Source organism: Vicugna pacos, chromosome X (genome assembly GCF_048564905.1).
Source record: "Vicugna pacos chromosome X, VicPac4, whole genome shotgun sequence".
Lineage (NCBI taxonomy): Eukaryota > Metazoa > Chordata > Mammalia > Artiodactyla > Camelidae > Vicugna > Vicugna pacos.
Genome location: NC_133023.1, coordinates 28,205,745 through 28,224,680, shown reverse-complemented (window position 1 = coordinate 28,224,680; position 18,936 = coordinate 28,205,745). Strand labels below are relative to the sequence as shown.

The 18,936-nt window shown below is 39.3% G+C and overlaps 1 protein-coding gene across 1 annotated transcript; it reads left to right on the top strand.

Moving 5' to 3' along the window:
* Positions 1–14,300: 14,300 nt before the first annotated feature.
* LOC140692036 (melanoma-associated antigen B16-like) lies at positions 14,301–16,730 on the top strand. The gene is given in 4 exon segments (XM_072956716.1): positions 14,301–14,370; positions 15,634–15,731; positions 15,821–16,206; positions 16,208–16,730. Coding segments are annotated over 4 exon segments (1,077 nt in total).
* Positions 16,731–18,936: the final 2,206 nt, after the last annotated feature.

The following is an 18,936-nucleotide window of genomic DNA, read 5'->3' as shown; positions in this document are numbered from 1 at the left end:
GTCAGAACAATGGGTCCCATGACCCCAGAGGAGACAGTCCTGGGACGATTCCTAGTACCTGGATCACCCCACGCCTAATTGGAGTGGATTTAAGAGCTAGAGGGTGGCTTGCTGAAAGGGGAAAAATGGCATTGGGCCCACAGTGTTCTTGAAATGTTAAGCATTGCTGCCTCTGGTAGTTCCCAGGCACCAGAGGGAGGTTTAGACAATTTCCCAGCTTTGGCCTGCCTGGCTACCCTGAGGCACAAGCAAGGATTGCCTGTATTAAGAGTGGTATTGCCCTGAAACGTACATCAACATTTGTATAGGCTATATAGTAATCTAGTGATAAGTGTATGCTAATTTGTTTGATCTAGTCTTCATTCTTGGCCACAGATGTCTAGTTTCTGTTAATATAAATCTGTTGTGATGCACAGACTTCAAGTTTAATACTTGGACATTTTAGTAATTATTACAAAAGGGTTGTGAAAAAAAGTGACAATGAATATATATATGTTCATGTATAACTGAAAAATTGTGCTCTACACTGGAATTTGACACAACATTGTAAAGTGATTATAAATCAATAAAAAATGTTTAAAAAAGGGGGGGGTGCATGTTTAGTATCCAAAACAGAAAAGCAAATGTAGGAAAACGTGCACCTAAATTTTCACACACCCATAGGTAACTATTGGAAATGTTTAACTGTATGTTGGCAGAGTGGCCATTCACATATTTCATAGTTTTTGTCTTGTTTTATAAAGGTAGAATTATTTATTCATACAAATTATTTTGTAAACTGTGTTCTGGACCCAGAAAACACACTTTCCATGTCAATAAATAAATTTACACAAGGCCATTTTGTAACTAGAAAATATTCTATTTATAGAAGCCGTACATTTTCAAACATTCTTGTATCACCAACATTTGTGTTGTTTTCAACTTTTTGCTAACACATTACTGTGAGACTCATCCTTCTTGCTAAAATTTGTTCGCATCCTAAGTTTGTCATTGTTATGGATAAATTCCCAGAACTGGAAATTGTTGGTATACGGCCAGGTACAAATGTAATTCTTTCTTAAAAATATTGGCAAGCTGATCTCCTGAAAGTCATTGTTATAACAATTTTGGCAAAATGGAATGGAATGTTAAATGGAATGGATGAGCAACTGAAAACACAGCACAAAACAGAATGGAGTGGTATTTCGTGTGTTAAAAAATATGGAATGGGAAATGGATTTGAAATATAATCCAGAATGGGATGAAATGGAGACTGGTTGCAGAGGAAACTGCAATGGAATGAGGACTAGAATATAGACCTGAACAGGGTATGGGATGGAAAATTGAATAGGATGGAAATTGAATGGAATATAATGGGAAAATGGAATGGAAAGGAGAATGGAAATAAATATCTAATGGCATATAGAATAAAAGATATAATGTCATATGAGAAGAGGAATGGAATGGGAATATAGAATGAAATAAAATTTTAAAGAAATTGAAATTAAATACGAAGAAATATAGAATGGAACTGAAAATGCAGTGGCATGAAATAAATGGACTGAAATATACACTATAGATTTTTAAATAGATGGAATAGAAAAAATGGAATGGAATTTGGAATGAACTACAGAAACAAGGTTTTGAAGGATGGAATAGAAATGGAATGAAAGTTGGAAAATGAGATACTGGTGAATCAGAGAATGGACTAAAATGAAGAATAAATTAAAAGAATGTGTTTAAATCAGTTATTGCTCCATAACTTTGTGTTGTGAAACAGTAACAATTTTATTATGCTCATAGATTCTGTACATCTGGAATTCAGACAGGGCTTGTCTCCTTTCCACTGTATCTGGACCCTCAGCTGATAAAAATCTGGGTGGCTATAAAGTCATGAGGGAAGAACAGCAATCAGTGATGACTCCTAATTTGGCCAAGGAATCTGGGTGGATGATGGTACCACTTAGTGAAATAGGGAAAACTTGCTCAGTAGAGGAGCCGACTGAGGAGAGAGTGGAAACTGGTGATTCTGTTCTGACCATGTTGACCACTACAACCTGCGTAGTTGTACTAGTCATTTAGAGGAATAAACCTCAACATACCTCATAACATTCCATTCACCTTACAGGTCATCATTTGCCAGTTTCATGGATCCAGTATTCTTCTGAGGTAGGTATCATTTCAATTTACTCTCCAGGATCTAGCCTTTACTCCTTTCTGGAATCTTTCTGGGTCTTAGTTATGATCCTTGACTTACTAATAACTAAAATGCCCCCATTTGTCCTTGCCCTCATTTAAATACATATATATATTTCTATATATGAATATATATATAAGGAGAAATAGAATGTATATATTTTCCATATTTCTATATACAAATGTATATTTATGTAAAATAAAATTTTCTTCACATATAAAGATAATTTTATTTTAAAAATATATACATTTCTATATGTTTTTATTTGTAAATATAGAAATTATATCTATTTCTCCTCTATGAATATATAATTACAATAAATAAATACTTGTATATATAATATATAAATATAACTTCCCCATATATATATTTCTCTAAATGAAGGCAAGATACATTTTTTTTTCTTTCACTTACTGATTTGGCTAACCTCTAAGATCTCAAACTTTCTTCTAAGTAAGATTTTCTCTTTAAATCTGTTGGTGTACCTTTAATGCCCTCTTTCTCTTTCCCACTGTTCCTGTTTAAATAGTATATATGTATTATGTGCTCAAAGAAGAAGAAAATTCTGGAAGGATGATTTTTTTTCTCTTCATACTTTGTTTTCTGAATGTTTTCAATGAATATACATTACCCTTACATTCAGAAAAAATATAGCTATTTGCATTTTGAAAAAAATTAATTTTTCAGTGTTTAATGAGGTTTTAAGCTGTTATAAGAAACCAAACTCTCTCATGTATTACTAGATGGAGTTTTAAATTCTTAACATTGACAGATGGAAATTTGACAATATATATTTAAAGTCATAAATATGTAATCCATTTTACACTAGAATTCCTCCTCTAGACATTAATTCTAAAGGAATACTGATATATATCCTTTGTATGTTCAAAGTTGATTATTATAGTGTCAGTTATTTTTAAAAGTCTGAAATGACCTCATTTCCCAAGAGGACACCAGATGTCCATAGAATAAACTTATGCAGTTTCTACATGTTTCTGAAGAACTTTTAATACCATGGGGAAAAAAACCTATGTTATGTAAGTGAAAAAAAACATGATTACTGTATATACTGATCAATATTTATTTCTATTTATCTGTGTATCTATCTACCCGCTTACCCATCTATCCATCCAGCTATCTATCTTTATTTCCTTTGGCTGCTGTAATAAATTACCAGAAGATTGGTGACTTGATACAACAAAAATGTATTTTCTCAAAACCCTGGATGCCAGACATACATGTTCAGTATCACTAGGCCAAAATCAAGGTATGGGCAGGCCTGCAATCCCTCTGGAGGCTCTAGGGGAGAATCTGTTCCTTGCTTCTTCTGACTTCTGGTGGCTGCCAACCTTCCTTGGCTCATTGCCATTACCACCCCAATCTCCACCTCTGTCTTTACAGAGCCTCCCCTGTGCATTTGTATCAAATGTCTCTACCTCTCTTTTACAAGAACATGTGACTCCATTTAGGGCTCACCTAGATGGTATAGGATAATCTCTCCACCTCAAGATCTGTAAATCACATCTGCAAAGTCCTTTTTTTTTTCCCACATAAGATAACATTAATAGGTCCATTGAATAGGATGTGAATATCTTTTGGTGGATCATTATTTGACCAACCACACTATCAATCTATCAAGCTATCTATTTTTATACCTACCTAGCTTTTTACACATATTAGGACCTCATTCCCTAAGGAACAGTGGTTCTCAACCAGGTGCATTTTGTCCTCGAGGAGACACCTGGCAATCCCTGGAAATAGTTTTGGTTGTCCCAGCTAGTGAGGGTGGAGGTGCTGTGGACATCTAGCATGTAGAGGACAGAGATGTTGCTAAACCTCCTCAATGCAGAGGACAACAGCCTACAACATGGAACTGTCTATCTGATCTATAACATCAATAGTGTTAAGGTTGACAAACCACGCTGGAGAGAATTTAGACAATTCAAAAAAGTTGACAACAAAATTTAAATCACAAGCAATCCTGCCAGTGACTGACAACTATTGTTAAACATGTGATATGTCCTCAGAGTGAAGTCACAGAAGATGGCAGAGGAGAGAAATCCAAAAATCCATCCCTCCATACGTAATGATTAAGCTGGCAAAACCTATCAGAATCAACTTGGTTTTGAACTCTGGAATTTATTTTTAAAACTTACCACAATTGGAGAGTGCTTAATGAATAAAACACTCCTAATTTTGGTTGGAGAGCTCTGTAGCACTTTTTCATACCTCCCTAACATCCCCACGGCCCAGCTAGGCGGTGCTGTGTGGATGGAACCCTGTATTCCTGGTTTAGCTTGCTGCTGCCAGAGGGGGAAATAATAGGCCTTGTTCTCAGAGTTATGGTGCATTTTGACCTGCTTTGTGGTTCCCTGAGGAATCAGCTCAGAAACTTGCCTTTGCTTCACCTACCCCAGAAGTGTCAGGGCTGGAGCAGTGTTCCAAGTAGCACTGGTTAAAAGCATTTAAAAGCAAATACTAGTGCTCACACAACTCAATATCTAAGAAATAAACAACCCAGTTAAAAAATGGGCAGAAGATCTGAATAGATATTTTTTCCAAAGAAGACATACAGATGGTCAACATGAAAGGATGTTCAACCTCACTAACCATCAGGGGAATATAAATCAAAACCAGAATGAGATGTCACCTCACACCTGTCAGAATGGCTATCATCAAAAAGACAACAAATAACAAATATTGACAAGAATGTGGAGAAGAGGGAAAACTAGTCCACTGTCGGTGAAAATATAAATTGCTACAGCCATTGCAGAAAGGATAAATAATATGTGGTATACACAGACATAATGGAATACTACTTGGCCATAAAAAAGAATGAAATAATGCCATTTGCAGCAACATGGATGGACCTAGAGAGCATTATGCTTAGTGAAGTAAGTCAGAGAAAACCAAATACTGTATTCTTTCACTTATATGTGGAATCTAAAAAGATAAACCAATTAATATAACAAAATAGAAACAGACTTATAGATACAGAGGATAAACTAGTGGTTACCAGTGGGGTAAGGGGTGTGGGGAGGGGCAAGGTAGGGGAGGGAAATTAAGAGGTGCAAACTACTAGGTATAAAATAGGTAAGACACAGTATGTACTGTATAGCACAGGAAATATAACCAATATTTTATAATAACTTTAAATGGAGTATAATAAAAATATCAAATCATTATGCTGTACACCTGAAACAAATATAATATTGTAAACCAACTATCCTTCAATTTAAAAAAAAGAGAAAATACTGCCCAGGAGCACGTGAGGCAGAGGATGGCGGAAGGAGCATAGGGCACGCTGTGGACAGGTGACTCGCCCATCCCTGAGGCGGGAGAGTCTCACTCCCAAGGAGACTGAGACTTCCCAGCCTGGGCTGCTGGTTGTGACTAGGTCTGTTTTGCTGACGCCTGCCACCCTGGTGTCTGTTTAAGAAGAATCTCGTGCAGATAAAGAGGTTTCTGGAACCAAGTTGCTTGCCCTGAATGGGTCCCCTTTATCCTGTTCCCCCCTTGCCCTCATCCCACAGGCCCCTGTGTCTCTGGGCAGGGAGGGGAGTCTCTGGCCCACAGGAACAAAGACTTCCTGGATCAGGCTGCATTTGTGACTTGGTCCCCTTCCCTGATTCTGCCCAGCTGCCCAAGTGTTTCTGAGTGCGAAGGAGAGTTTCAAGTGCCCACGGACAAAAATACTTCCCATATGCTGCTGCTTGCTGTGATGAGGCCCCTTTTCCCTCTGCAGTCAGCCAAACTTAGTATATCTAGGTAGACAAGAGAGTTTCAGACCCTGCAGGATAAAGAAGCTTCCAGGACCAGGTTTCCTATTGCAACTGGTCTACCCACTTCTGTTTTTCTCCTTGGGAAGAAGTCCTAGTCCTAGAGGGAAGAGAGAGTGCTTCCCCTGGCTGCTTATTTCTGATGAGGCTCCCAATTTGTCCCCCTTGCAGTGTCGTCAGACTCACTCGATGTTGTTTGAGAAACTCCGTTTCGATCTGGGGAGGATGGAATTGATCTTCTGTTGCTAAGTCAGGGGTCCCAAAACATGAATTCTTGTAAGCCTTCCTCTTTTGGTGGGAGTACAGAAGACACTGCTGTCATGTGGTTCCTCTGGTTCTGGGGTCCCAGACCAGCTTCTTTCTCACTGCCTCTCAGAATTCCCATTTGGTTATCTCTTGCAACATTTCCCAGATTTGCAGATGTTTTAACAAAGAGAAACAGTGAGAAATAGGTCTATACCATCTGGTCCAAACTGGAAGCCTTAATTTACTTTTTCAAAACAATAGGTTTCAGTTTTAGAGGAGTTTAAGGTTCATAGAAAGTTGAGGAGAAAGTGTAGAGTTCCCATATAGCCCCTGTCCCCACATATACAAAGCCTCCCCCACTATCAACTTCCCCCACCAGAGTGGTACATTTGTTATAAACATTGAACCTACACTGACACATCATCATCACCTAAAGTCCATAGTTTACATTGGGGTTCACTCTTGGTTTTGTACATTTTATGGGTTTTGACCAATGTATAATGATATTAATCTACCATTACAGTATCATATAGAATGGTTTCACTGCTCTAAAAATCCTTTTTGCTCCACCTATTTACCCCTTCCTCCTCTTAACCCCTGAAAAACACTGACATTTGTATTGCCTCCATAGTTTAGCCTTTTTTCAGAATGTCATGTAATTGGAATCATACTATATGTAGCCTTTTCAGATTGGCTTCCTTCATTTAGTAATATGCATTTAAGTTTCCTTCATGTCTTTCCAAGGCTTGATAGCTCCTTTTTGTAGCACTGAATAATATAATATTCCATTGTCTGGATGTACCACAGTTTATTTATCTATTCACCTATTAAAGGACACCTTGGGTTTTTTCCCCAAGTTTTAGCAGTTATGAATAAACCTGCTATAAACATCTGTATGCAAGTTTTAGTGTGGACAAGCAGTTCTCCAGTGGACAAACATGGCCAACAGGCACATGAAAAAATGCTCAGTATCACTAATTATCAGAGAAATGCAAATCAAAACTACAATGAGGTATCATCTCACACCAGTCAGAATGGCCATCATTCAAAAGTCCACAAACAATAAATGTGGAGAAAAGGGAACCCTCCTACACTGTTTGTGGGAATGTAGTTTGGTGCAGCCATTATGGAAAACAGTATGGAGATCCCTCAAAAGACTAAAAATAGACTTACCATATGATCCAGCAATCCCACTCCTGGACATATATTCAGAAGGAATCTTAATTTAAAAAGATACATGCATGCCCATGTTCATAACAGCACTATTTACAATAGCTAACACATGGAAACAACCTAAATGTCCGTCGACAGATGAATAGATAAATAAGTGGTGGTATATTTATACAATGGAATATTACTCAGCCATAAAAAAGAATAAAATAATGCCATTTGCAGCAACATGGATGTCCCTGGAGAAGTAAGCCAGAAAGAGGAAGAAAAATACTATATGATATCACTCATACATGGAATGTGAAAAAAAAAAGACAAATGAACTTATTTGTTAAACAGAAACAGATTCACAGACATAGAAAACAAACTTATGGTTACCAGAGGGGAAGGGGGTGGGAAGGGATAAACTGGGAGTTTGAGATTTGTAGATACTTACTACTATATATAAAATAGATAAACAGCAAGTTTATATTGTATAGCATAGGGAACTATATTCAGTATCTTGTAGTAACCTATAATGAAAGAGAGTATGAAAACGATGAAAATGAATATATGTATGTACATGTATGATTGAACTATTATGCTGCCTACCAGAAATTGACACATTGTAAACTGACTGTACTTCAATAAAAAAGTGTTAGTTAAACTTCAAATTCATAAACTGAGTCAAACCAAAAAAACCAACCAAACAAACAATAAGCAGTAAAGGTGGGAAAAGTAAATGCAAGTAGAATACCTAGGCAGAACACTATGGATCGCACATATTTGGTAAACCCCTGTATCTTTCTGAAAGTAAACATAAGCTTTTATTAAAGCCCTTTTCTTTACTATAAGAACCTCAATCCTCCAACAATTCATTCAGATTGAGTTAACTCTTCTTTTATGCCTAAAGCATCCAAGTAGGGCATTCCTGTGTTTCCACCATGTAAATCACTGTGATATTTCTCTGATTAGGAGGTGGATCTGTGGTGGTTAGGAGTGAAGAATAGGTAAGTAGTGAATCTTGAGAACGTTATGGAGAATAACATATTCAGCTCACCTGCCTGAAGGAGACAGGTGATACTAATTTCGGGAAACCAGGCTTTCTCTCTGTATTTCATCTTTCCTGTCTCTAAAGTAGATTGGGCTCCACAAAGGGAACCTTAAGTGCTGATGTAGAATTTCAAATCTTTTTTCTTCTTCTTTTAAAAACTTTTGGCTGATGGAGCAGTCTCTGACATTAAGGTTACCTGAGTTTGAGTTCTAGTTTTACCTTTTGAAAATGCCACCCTCGGTGGGAGGGTAGAGCTCAGTGGTAGAGTGTGTGCTTAGCATGCACGAGGTTCTGGGTTCAACCCCCAGTACTTCTATTTTTTAAAAAAATCATTAAAAATAAATAAATAAACCTAATTACCTCCTTCCTCCCTACCAAGACCCCAGCCCCCAAAAAAACCCGAAACCAAAACCAAACCAAAAAATGCCACCCTGAATTCTGGAAAGATAGGTACAGCAGCCAAGATCTGTTTTCAGAATCATGGATTTTCCCTCCAGGAAACCCTCTAAGGTCTCAGGGTAAAGAGCCAAGAAAGACCCCTCATAGCTTTGGCAGAGGGAGGGAAGAGTAACCATCAGTAAACACTCCCATAACCTTCTCCATAACAGAGGTCTACTTTCTAGGGTAAAATGCTTTGCCAGAAGGTAATTCTGAAATCTTATCCTGGCTGGGAAGGGGAATTCCTCCCCAATCCATCCCCATCCCTTATAGTCTTCTTGGCCTCAGCTGAATGGCCAGGGTGGGGGTGGGGGTGGAGGGTTGGGGAGAGATTTAAGGAAATGAATTGGGAATGCTGCAGTCTAAGAAAAGAGTAGCAGGAAAGGGGCAAAAATAATACATCACTGGAGGAGGGACAGAAACAACTGTGAAGGCCACAGTGCTGAAACACAGGCCAGCTAAAAGACTGACACTTAATCACTTGTCCTCCATACCCTACCACCAAATCAACAAGGCTTCAATATAGTGACAATGGAAAACAGCTGAAAATGCTGTAAGATACAGTATCTCTCTGAGGAGTAGTGCATAGAGAAGCCCGAAAGCCAAAATGGGAAACCAAAATGACATTCGAGGAATTTAAAGCTTTTATTAGTACCCATAGCTACAGTGAACATTTAATGCAGCCCACCTCTTAGCCAGATTAACACAAATCTTCACACTAAAAGACTATTTACCTCAATTTTATTATCCAATCCATCTCCCTTTCAACAAAAAAAATTACAAGGCATACCACGTGCAAGAAAACACTCACGGTCTGAAGAGACAAAACAAACATGAGAACCATACTGAGATATAATACAGGTGTTGTAATTATCAGACAATGAATTTAATATAACTATGAGTAACGTGTGAAGGTCTTTAGTGGAAAAAGTAAATACATGTTACAAATGTGTAATGTAAGCAGAAACAGAAACTCTAAGAATCGAAAAGAAATTCCAGAATCAAAAACAGAAATGAAAAATGCCCTTGACTGGCTCATTACTAGATTCCACACATCGGAGGAAAAATTTGAAGGTTAACAGAAACTTCCCAAAGCGAAATGCAAAGAAAATACTAAAGAAACAAACAAAAACCAGAACAGAATAACTGATAACTGTGGGAAAATATAAAAAGTGTAAAATCTGTGTAATTACAATGCCAGAAGGAGAAGAAAGAAAATGGACCAGAAGAAATGTTTGAAGTAATAATTACTAAGAACTTTTCAAAATGAATGATAGATAACAACTCACACATCCGGGAATCACAGAGAACACTGAACAAGATAAATACAGAAAAAAAAACTATACCTAGACATATCATATTTAATCTGCACATAAACAAAGACAATGAAAAAATTTTGAAAGAAGTCAGGAAAATACCTTGTTTATAGTGGAAGAAGAATAAGAAGAATTACAGTGGACTTCTTGTCAGAAAACATGTAAGCAAAAAGAGAGGGGTGTGAAATAGTTAAAGTGATGAATTTATCCTCCAAAAGTGAAGGAGAAATAAAGACTTTCTCAGCGAGGAAAAAATGAGGGTAATCATTGCCAGTAGATCTGCCCTGCCCATAATGTTAAAAGAAGATCTTTAGGCGTAAGAAAAATTATTTATTTCTTTCTCTCTCTATATATATATGCATAATTAAGTGTATATATATATATGTATATATATATATATATATATAGAGAGAGAGAGAGAGAGAGACTTGATTTTCATTGAGAGAAAAAAGCATCTGAGAAGGAATAATTGAAGATAAAATATTTTCTTTTTCTTAACTGACCTAAACTGTAACTGCTTCTTTAAAGCATTGAAAATAACAATGTATGGGATGATTAGAGCATATAGATAGGTGAAACAAATGAATGCAAGGTCACAAGGGAAAGGAGGCAGGAACTGAGAATATTCTAAGGTACCTGTGCTACATGTGAAATAGTATAGTGTTATCTGAAGGTGAACTTGGACTAGTTAAAAGTATATCTATTTTAAACTCTAGAGCAAACAAGAAACTTAAAAAAGATAAGTATAAATAATATGCTGACAGAGGAGGTAAAATAGAATCAAATAAAATGCTCAGTTAAAATCAGGGAAGGTAAAAAAAAATGATGAGAAAAAAGGGACAAAAAATTTAACAGGTATCAGTTATACAGGTGGTATATATTAATCCAACTATATAAATAACCACTTTACATGTGAATAGTCTAAACATGCCAACTATAAGACAGACATTGTCAGAGTAGATAGAAAAACTAGACCAACTATATATTGTCTCAAAGAAATTAAATTTAAATATAAAACTCAAGGATGTTAAATATAAAGGGACAGAGAAAGACACCATGCTAACATGAATCAAAAGAAAACTGGAGTACTATATCAATGTCATATAAAGCAAACTTCAGAACAAGAAAAATTATCTGGTATAAAGTGGAGCATTATATATTGCTAAAGGAGTTAATTCATCAAGAAGACCTAGCAATCCTTTATACACACACACAAACACACACACACACACACACCCCTAACAACAAAGTATCAAAATTCATGAGGCAAAAAGTGATAGAAATGAAAGGAGAAATAGACAAATCCACTATTATTATTGGAGACCTCAACCTGCCTCTGTTAGTAATTTATAGATCATTCAGGCAGAATGTCATTAAGGCTACTGATAACCTGAACAACACAATTAATCAACTTGATCTAATTGTCAGTTATGGAACCTTCCATCCAACAACAGCAGAATATATTTTCTTCTCAAGTTCACATGGGATACTGACCCAAGACAGGCCATTTTCCAGGTCATAAAACACACCTTAACAAATTTATAATAGAAGTCATACAAAAATCTGGTTTTAGATCAAAATAAAATATTAAAAATAAGTAATAGAAAGATAGTTGGAAAAATTCCAAAATATTTGGAAATGAAACCATGAGTCAAAGAAGAAATCTCAAGAGAAATTTTAAAGTATTTAGGAATTAAATTAAAATGAAAATAAAACTTATCAAAATTTCTTGGCTGAGCTAACACACTGCACAGGGAAATTATAACATAAAATGCATATATAAGAACAGAAGAAAGATTTAAAATCAATAACCTCAGCTTCCACCTTAGGAAACAAGAGAAAGAAGAGCAAATTAAACCTCTTTTTTTTCATTGACTATAGTTTCCTGTGCTATACAGGAGAGCAAATTAAACTTAAAGCAAAGAGAAGAACTGAAGTAATAAAAATTAGAGCAGAGCAGAAATCAGCAACATTAAAAAAAGGCAAACAATAGAGAAAATCTATGAAACCAAAAGCTGATTCTTTTTTTTAAAAAATCAATAAAATTGATAAGAAAAAATTAGATGAATCTCAATTGAGGGACATTATAAAAAATACTTGACAAATACTCCTCAAAACTGTCAGTCTTGTGAAAAAGAAGGAAAGTCTGAGAAACTATCACAGCCAATGAAGAGCCTAAGGAGACATGATGACTAAATCAAACATGCTATCCTAGATGGGACCCTGGAATACATAAAGAACTTTAGATAAAAACTAGGGAAATCTGGAAAAAGTATGGACTCTAGATAATAATGTATCAATATCAGTTCATTAATTGTGACAAATATGCCATAATAATGGAAGACATTAACAATATAGGAAACTGGATGTAGTAGATGTATATGAGAAATCTCTATACTGTCATCACAACTTTTCTGTAGATCTAAAACTTTTATAAAATAAAATTTTATTAAAGAAATAAAAGACTAAAAGACCAGTTATTATTTGAAGTCCATTTGTTACATTTATAGAAAAATGTTTTTCTATGTTAACTTTTTGACTTAAGACATATCATGGCCACTGACAATAATGCTTATTACACTATTAAAATACCCCACATTAGTGTAGTTCAGAATTTTACCCATTTTAAAGTACTTTTGCTTTTTTAAAAAAAATTATTTTATTTTGGCAGGGGGAGGTACTTAGGTTTATTTATTTTTTAGAGGAGGTACTGGGAGTTGAACCCAGGACCTCACACATGCTAAGCCTGTGCTCTACCACTGAGCTACACCCTCCCCCTCAAAGTACTTTTGCTTTAAGATGAGATATGGTATAAATGCAAATACTACATGATATGAAGGAAAAAACATTACAATTCCAGATGACATTAATTCTACATACACAACAAGTAATCTCTCTCTAAAAAATCCCAAATATATAGGAAACAGAAGGACAAAACATTCTGTTACTAATATAGTACATGGGAGTTGACAAAAAGAATCAAATGAAGACATAGAAACTTGACTCTGCTTTACTCCCATAACCTAGTCTCAAAAAAAGGAATGCTAAAGCACTTTAAAATGATTCCAAGACAAGATGGACTATGGTCTGAGTTTCCAGACTTTAGGGCCACTCTCAAGATTGATATAGTAAGTACATGATTCAAGATGCATTACTAATTGTGGGAGGACTGAAAAACAGTATGTACTTTATGATTACATTTGTGTACCAGTCATAAGCACATTCCCATCCATTCAGAATAAACTCATAATAGGGTTATATGGTGGTAGGGATGAGGGAAGGGATCAAAGATACGTCAAGAGAGAATTTTGTTATGACTGTATGTTTGAAATTTTTACAGTGACAAAATAGTCATAGAGCACCATTTCAGTATTTTTAAACTATCAGTAGCAAATCACTTGCAAAACACTCCACCCCTCACTCTGAAGCCCCAGTACAAGGATGGAAAGAGCTGGTGTCAATGTGAATCCTTCTGGCACAAACTATGTGATGTTGGACAGATCACCACACCACCATCCCTGTGCTCCACACTCTGCATCCATAAAATGACAATTCCTAAGGTTCTTCCCTACTTTATTATTTCATTTATTTATCAACTGATTAGAAGTCAGTTAAGAACATATATCCACCCAGTGGGCCTATGCCAACTCTTATAACTCTTCACTGCATTATTATAGAAAGTGATACATTTCCAAGGGATATGGACAAAACCACCTTTAAAAAAAATGTGTCCTCAGGAGTCTCTATCCTGTAAATCTTTTGGAACAGAAGATTCCCAAGAGTTTAAGTATGGCTGGAGAAGAGACCTCTGATGGGAAGGGGTGTGTGTGTGTGTTCTTTGACAGTCCAACAGTTGTTTTGGACACACATATGCCCTGTGTTGCAGCTTCCCAGACTAAAGTCTAGCCTGAGACTCAGACTCAATCTCTATGAGAGTTGCAGTTTGACACATGTGTACAGATTGAGTACTTCCTTAATCAGTAAGAAATCTCAATCAAGGAAGTAGTTAATCAAAAAGACTGTAGCCAATGGAAGGGTCCTGAATGAGGGCTGAATGTGGCTACTCACCCCAGAAGAGAGGAGGCCTCACAGAGCCATGCCCTAAGTGTCAGCCCTGGGAAACTCCAGGCAGGGGTGGCCAGATGTTGCAGCCTCTTTCTCCTAGTGGGTTTCAACCAGGTGAGTGCGTTGGTCTAAAGGGTGTGGCCTCAGGTAAGCAGAGAGAGGATTCCCAGTCCCTGTAAGTGTCCAGGTGAGGACCTTGAGTGAGAACAGACAGGTGAGGGTGGGGTCTCCCGTAGCCCCGCCCCTTCCATCAGCTCTGGGAGACCCCAGGTAGGAGGGGCCGGAAGTGAGGTTCCTAACTGCCTCCTGGGGAAGTGAGAACCGTGAGGATACAGGTCACACGGGAGAGAGAAGTCCTTGTGCTGTCAGGAGTCCAGGTAAAGATTCTGAATGGGGACGGAGGGTCCACCCACCCAGGAAGAAAGGGCCCCCACAAAGCCCTGCTCCTGCCGCCAGCCCTGGGAGGTCTGGAAATAACCATTAGAATGAGGCGTCGCCTCTTTTCATCCTGTTGGTGGGGGTGGTTGTGGAGGGTGGGGGGGAGGGAGGTCTCAGGGAAATTAGGACTTTGCTCTGGGGAGGGGTCCTATTTAAGCAGAGGAAGGAGTCGTAGGCCTGCCAGGGGTCCAGATCAGGACTCTGAGTAAGGTGAGGGTTTCACCCATCTCAGAAAAAGGCGACAGCCACACCCTTGGAAAGCCTTACAGAGCTGAACAGAAGCAGCGCCTCTGAGTTCCTCCTTGGGAGTCTCAGGCCTCGGGGTTGTAGAGGCCTGATCTGAGGGAGTGTCCTTAGGTCAGCAGAGGGAAGATTCCTAGTCCCTAGTCGTGTCCAGGTGGGAATCTTAACTGAGGAATTATGGGACCACTCACCCCAAAACAAACTGGCTCCAAAGAGACCCATCCCTGCTATCATCCCTAGGAAACCCCAGACTACCTTTTAGACTAGGGCGCCTTTTGAATTTCACTCTGCGTGATACAGGAAGGTGGGGCCTGGCCTTAGGTTAAGGGAGGGATAGTGACCTAGGGCCTTCTAGGGATCAAGGTGAGGGCCCTGAGTGAGGACTGAGGGAACTACCCACCCCAGAATAGAGGGCATCCCACCCCCCAACCCCTGCCGGGAGACCTGGGCAGCTCTGGTAAATCTGTTACACTCAGGCACACCCTGACTTCCTACTCAGGGGTCTCAAGGGAGTGAATGCCCTAGTCTGGGAAGGTGGGGGGGGTGGCCCTAGTTCAGGAGCGAGAAATGTTCCAGTCAATTCCCAGAGTCCAGGTGAAGTCCCTTAGTGAGGGCTGAGGAGATAACACACCTTAGAACAGAGGAGACCTCACCGACCTCAACCCGGCCCCGTGGTCAGTCTGAGATGACTGGCTGCACCCTGAGAAGCCTTTTCACTTCCTCCTTCAGGTTATGGAACAGGTGGTGCAGGACAGAAGGCCTGTGAGGCCCTGGAGTGCTGCCCTCAGGGGAAGACCTGCGAGGCGGCCTCCATCAGGGCTGTTACGGTGATGTTCACCAGCTGAGACCAGTCACATGTTCCCTCTCTCCCTTAGACTGTGGGCCCTCTTAACCCTCCTGCTGACACTCCTGTCAGCGGCCACCCACACAAGACCTCATGCCTGGTAATAAGGAGAGTCCCTCCTCCCCACATGGGCAACGCTTTCAGGCCCACACTGAGACCCCGGGCCTGGCGGGCACCTGGGTTCCACAGGCTGTGCCAGAGGCTTCCTCTTCCTCCTCGTCTTCTTTGACCCCCTCCAGTGTGGATGAGGTTTCTATTCCTGGGATATCCAGTACTCCCCAGGGTTCTCAAAGTGATGAGCACTCCAGCAGCCAAGAAGAGATGGAAAATTCAAGCACTTCACAGTCCCTGCCAGACACTGAGAATGTGCTCGACCCTCTAGATGAGAATGTAGAATTGTTAGTCAGTTTCCTGCTGCTGAAGTATAAAATGAATAAGTCCATCAGAAAGGTGTTGATGTGAAGTGGACCCTACCACCCACAGCTATGCCCTTGTGAACAAACTGGACCTCACCTATGATGGCAGGATGAATGAAGAACAGGGCATGCCCAAGACTGCCCTCCTGATAATTATCCTGGGAGTGATCTTCATGAAAGGCAACCGTGCCACTGAGGAGGAAGTCTGGGAAGTGCTGAATCCGATGGATGTATATTCTGGGAGGAAGCATTTCATCTTTGGGGAGCCCAGGAGGCTCATCAGCAGTGATTTTGTGAAGGAACAGTACCTGGAGTACCACCAGCAGGTGCCTGACAGTGATCCTCCCCACCGTGAATTCCTGTGGGGCCCAAGAGCTCATGCTGAAGTCAGCAAGATGAAATTGCTGGAGTTTTTGGCTAAGATCCATGGGATCCACTCCAGGAACTTCCCATCTCAGGATGAGGAGGCTCTGACAGAGAAGGAAGAGCAAGCCCGAGCCAGAACTGAAGTTAGGGGTGGCCCAGCTGCAACATCCGGTCCAAGTTCTGGTTTCTCCCACCCTTAGTTAAGACTGAGGCAGATTCTTCACTTTGTTCTTAAAAAAGGATGTCAACATTTGAAATTGTGGGAAGGCTGGACTGAGTTAGAGGGAGAACAGTCTGTAACATCTGTGTATTCCTATTATATATATGGGTGACTTGGAGATTTCTTTCTTTTCTGGCATTTTTCAAATGTCATCTCTTAATAGGAGGTTTAATTAGCTTAACAATCTAAGCTTATGAATGACACTATTTACACATCTATTATTATCCCTCAGATTTAAGAGTAAGAGATCTGTAATTTTGTAATGCAAATTAGAAACCATTCATCCTTCTTAGTCATCTAGAGCAAGATAACATGGAACTGAAAGACGGATTTCCTTGGAAATTTATAAGAACTCAGCAGTAAAAGAGTTGGAGTCAATAAATAGAGATGAAAAAGTAAAAGATGGTCGATTCTTGGCTTCTTTCGTCCCTGTTCGCCTGTTCTATAAAACTTTTAAAGATATTTATTTGTATTTGCTTAGCTCATTCAAGAATGTAGAAGGAACATTAACTGGACAATCACTCTCCAAACATTAATTGGGCAGCTGCTCTTGGGAAGGCACCACACTAGTTCTGGGGACATTAGGAGAATTAAGACCCAACTCCTAGCCACAGTATTTCAGCCCCTACAAGGAGCAGTTATAAAAAGATAATGGCAGGTATCCTCTGAGACCCAAAGGGCAGGTAAAAATGAGTGAGAAGCTAAGAGATCCGTACAACAGCAGTCAGATGTAAATGCCCTAAGACAAGGCATAGTGGGGCTTTGGGAAACTACAGGTCCTTCAGTGGGAGGTAATTTCAAGTGAAGCTGGGTGGCAGGGGTTTGGGGCAGGGCAGAGAAGATGATCTTAGGAGAGGTGAGCAGGGGCCAGAGCCTCCGGTATATCTCAGAGTTGGAAGTCAATAACCTGGAATGCAAAGATGCCCTCAGCGTTATTTTGGGATCAAGGTAAACCAGAGAAATCTGCATGTGGAGCAGGAAGGGAAGTTACCCTGTGCTCTTGTCGTGGTGCAAACGAACGTACTGCACAGACCAGCTGTCTTATGCACATTGTCCTTAAGGAGTTTCTGAGAAATAGGACAATATCTTCATGGCTCTCTGACAGCAACAGCCCCTTCCAGGTAAAGTTCACATTGGACAGTGAATTTTAGACACATGGTCATCCTCCATCAACATCTTCATCACACTCAAAGCATTTTCCAAATAGGCTGGTTAGTAGAATATGAGAACCAGAAACCATTTCATTCAAAGGACATTTTTATGAGATTATCTTGAGTGTAATTTATCAAACTCTATGTGAGATCTAGGTTTTTGGTAGGAGCAAAATAAATGAAAATAGGATGCTCTGGGTAAAAGGGTAGCTGGATGGGATGGAAGGAGTTTGCCTTTACACAAATTATAGGAGCTTTGAGTTGCATTCAGTTTTAGAAAACTCCAAAACAGGAATTAAATAATATATGCTCTAAGTAGGAAGACTTACTTAGGGTTTTCTTGCTAATCAGCGTTTTAAACTCATTTGGTATACCATGCCCTAGAGCACTTCATATTCTCTGACATCTCCTGGATAAATAAATCTCAGATAAGAGGGTGGTAGGATCTGGGGTCAAGATAGTAGTAGTAACTGCCAATCTTTAAAGACCCGATGCGCTCCAGGCAGTGTGTTAGTTGTTTTACATTCAGCACATGGATTCCAACAGTCCTGCAAGAGAGGGCTTATCAATCCTACTTCACAGATTAAGAAACTAAGGCTCACAGAGCGTGGTACTATGCCCAAGTTCACACAGCTAGTATGTGGCACAGTTGGGACTAGATCCCTGATCAGAGACTGTCTGGAGCCCACATTATCTCCACTCCTCCCAGCCTGAAGCAGACCTCTTGTCTCTTAATTCCCCTGGAGGCTGAGCCCTGCTCACATTGGAACAAACAGCCCAGAATCACCTGCCCTCCTCCTGATCGAATATTCCAACTCCCTGCAGCCATCTCCTGATTGACCCTCATCATGGCTCTCTGATAGCAATGGCCCCGTCTAGGTAAAGTTCACATTGGACAGTGAATTTTAGACACATGGTCATCCTCCATCAGCATCTTCATCACACTCAAGGCGTTTTCCAAATAGGCTGGTTAGTAGAATATAATTTGGCACAGAACATACTGGTTTGGGGGATACAACTCTGAAGTTAGAAAGG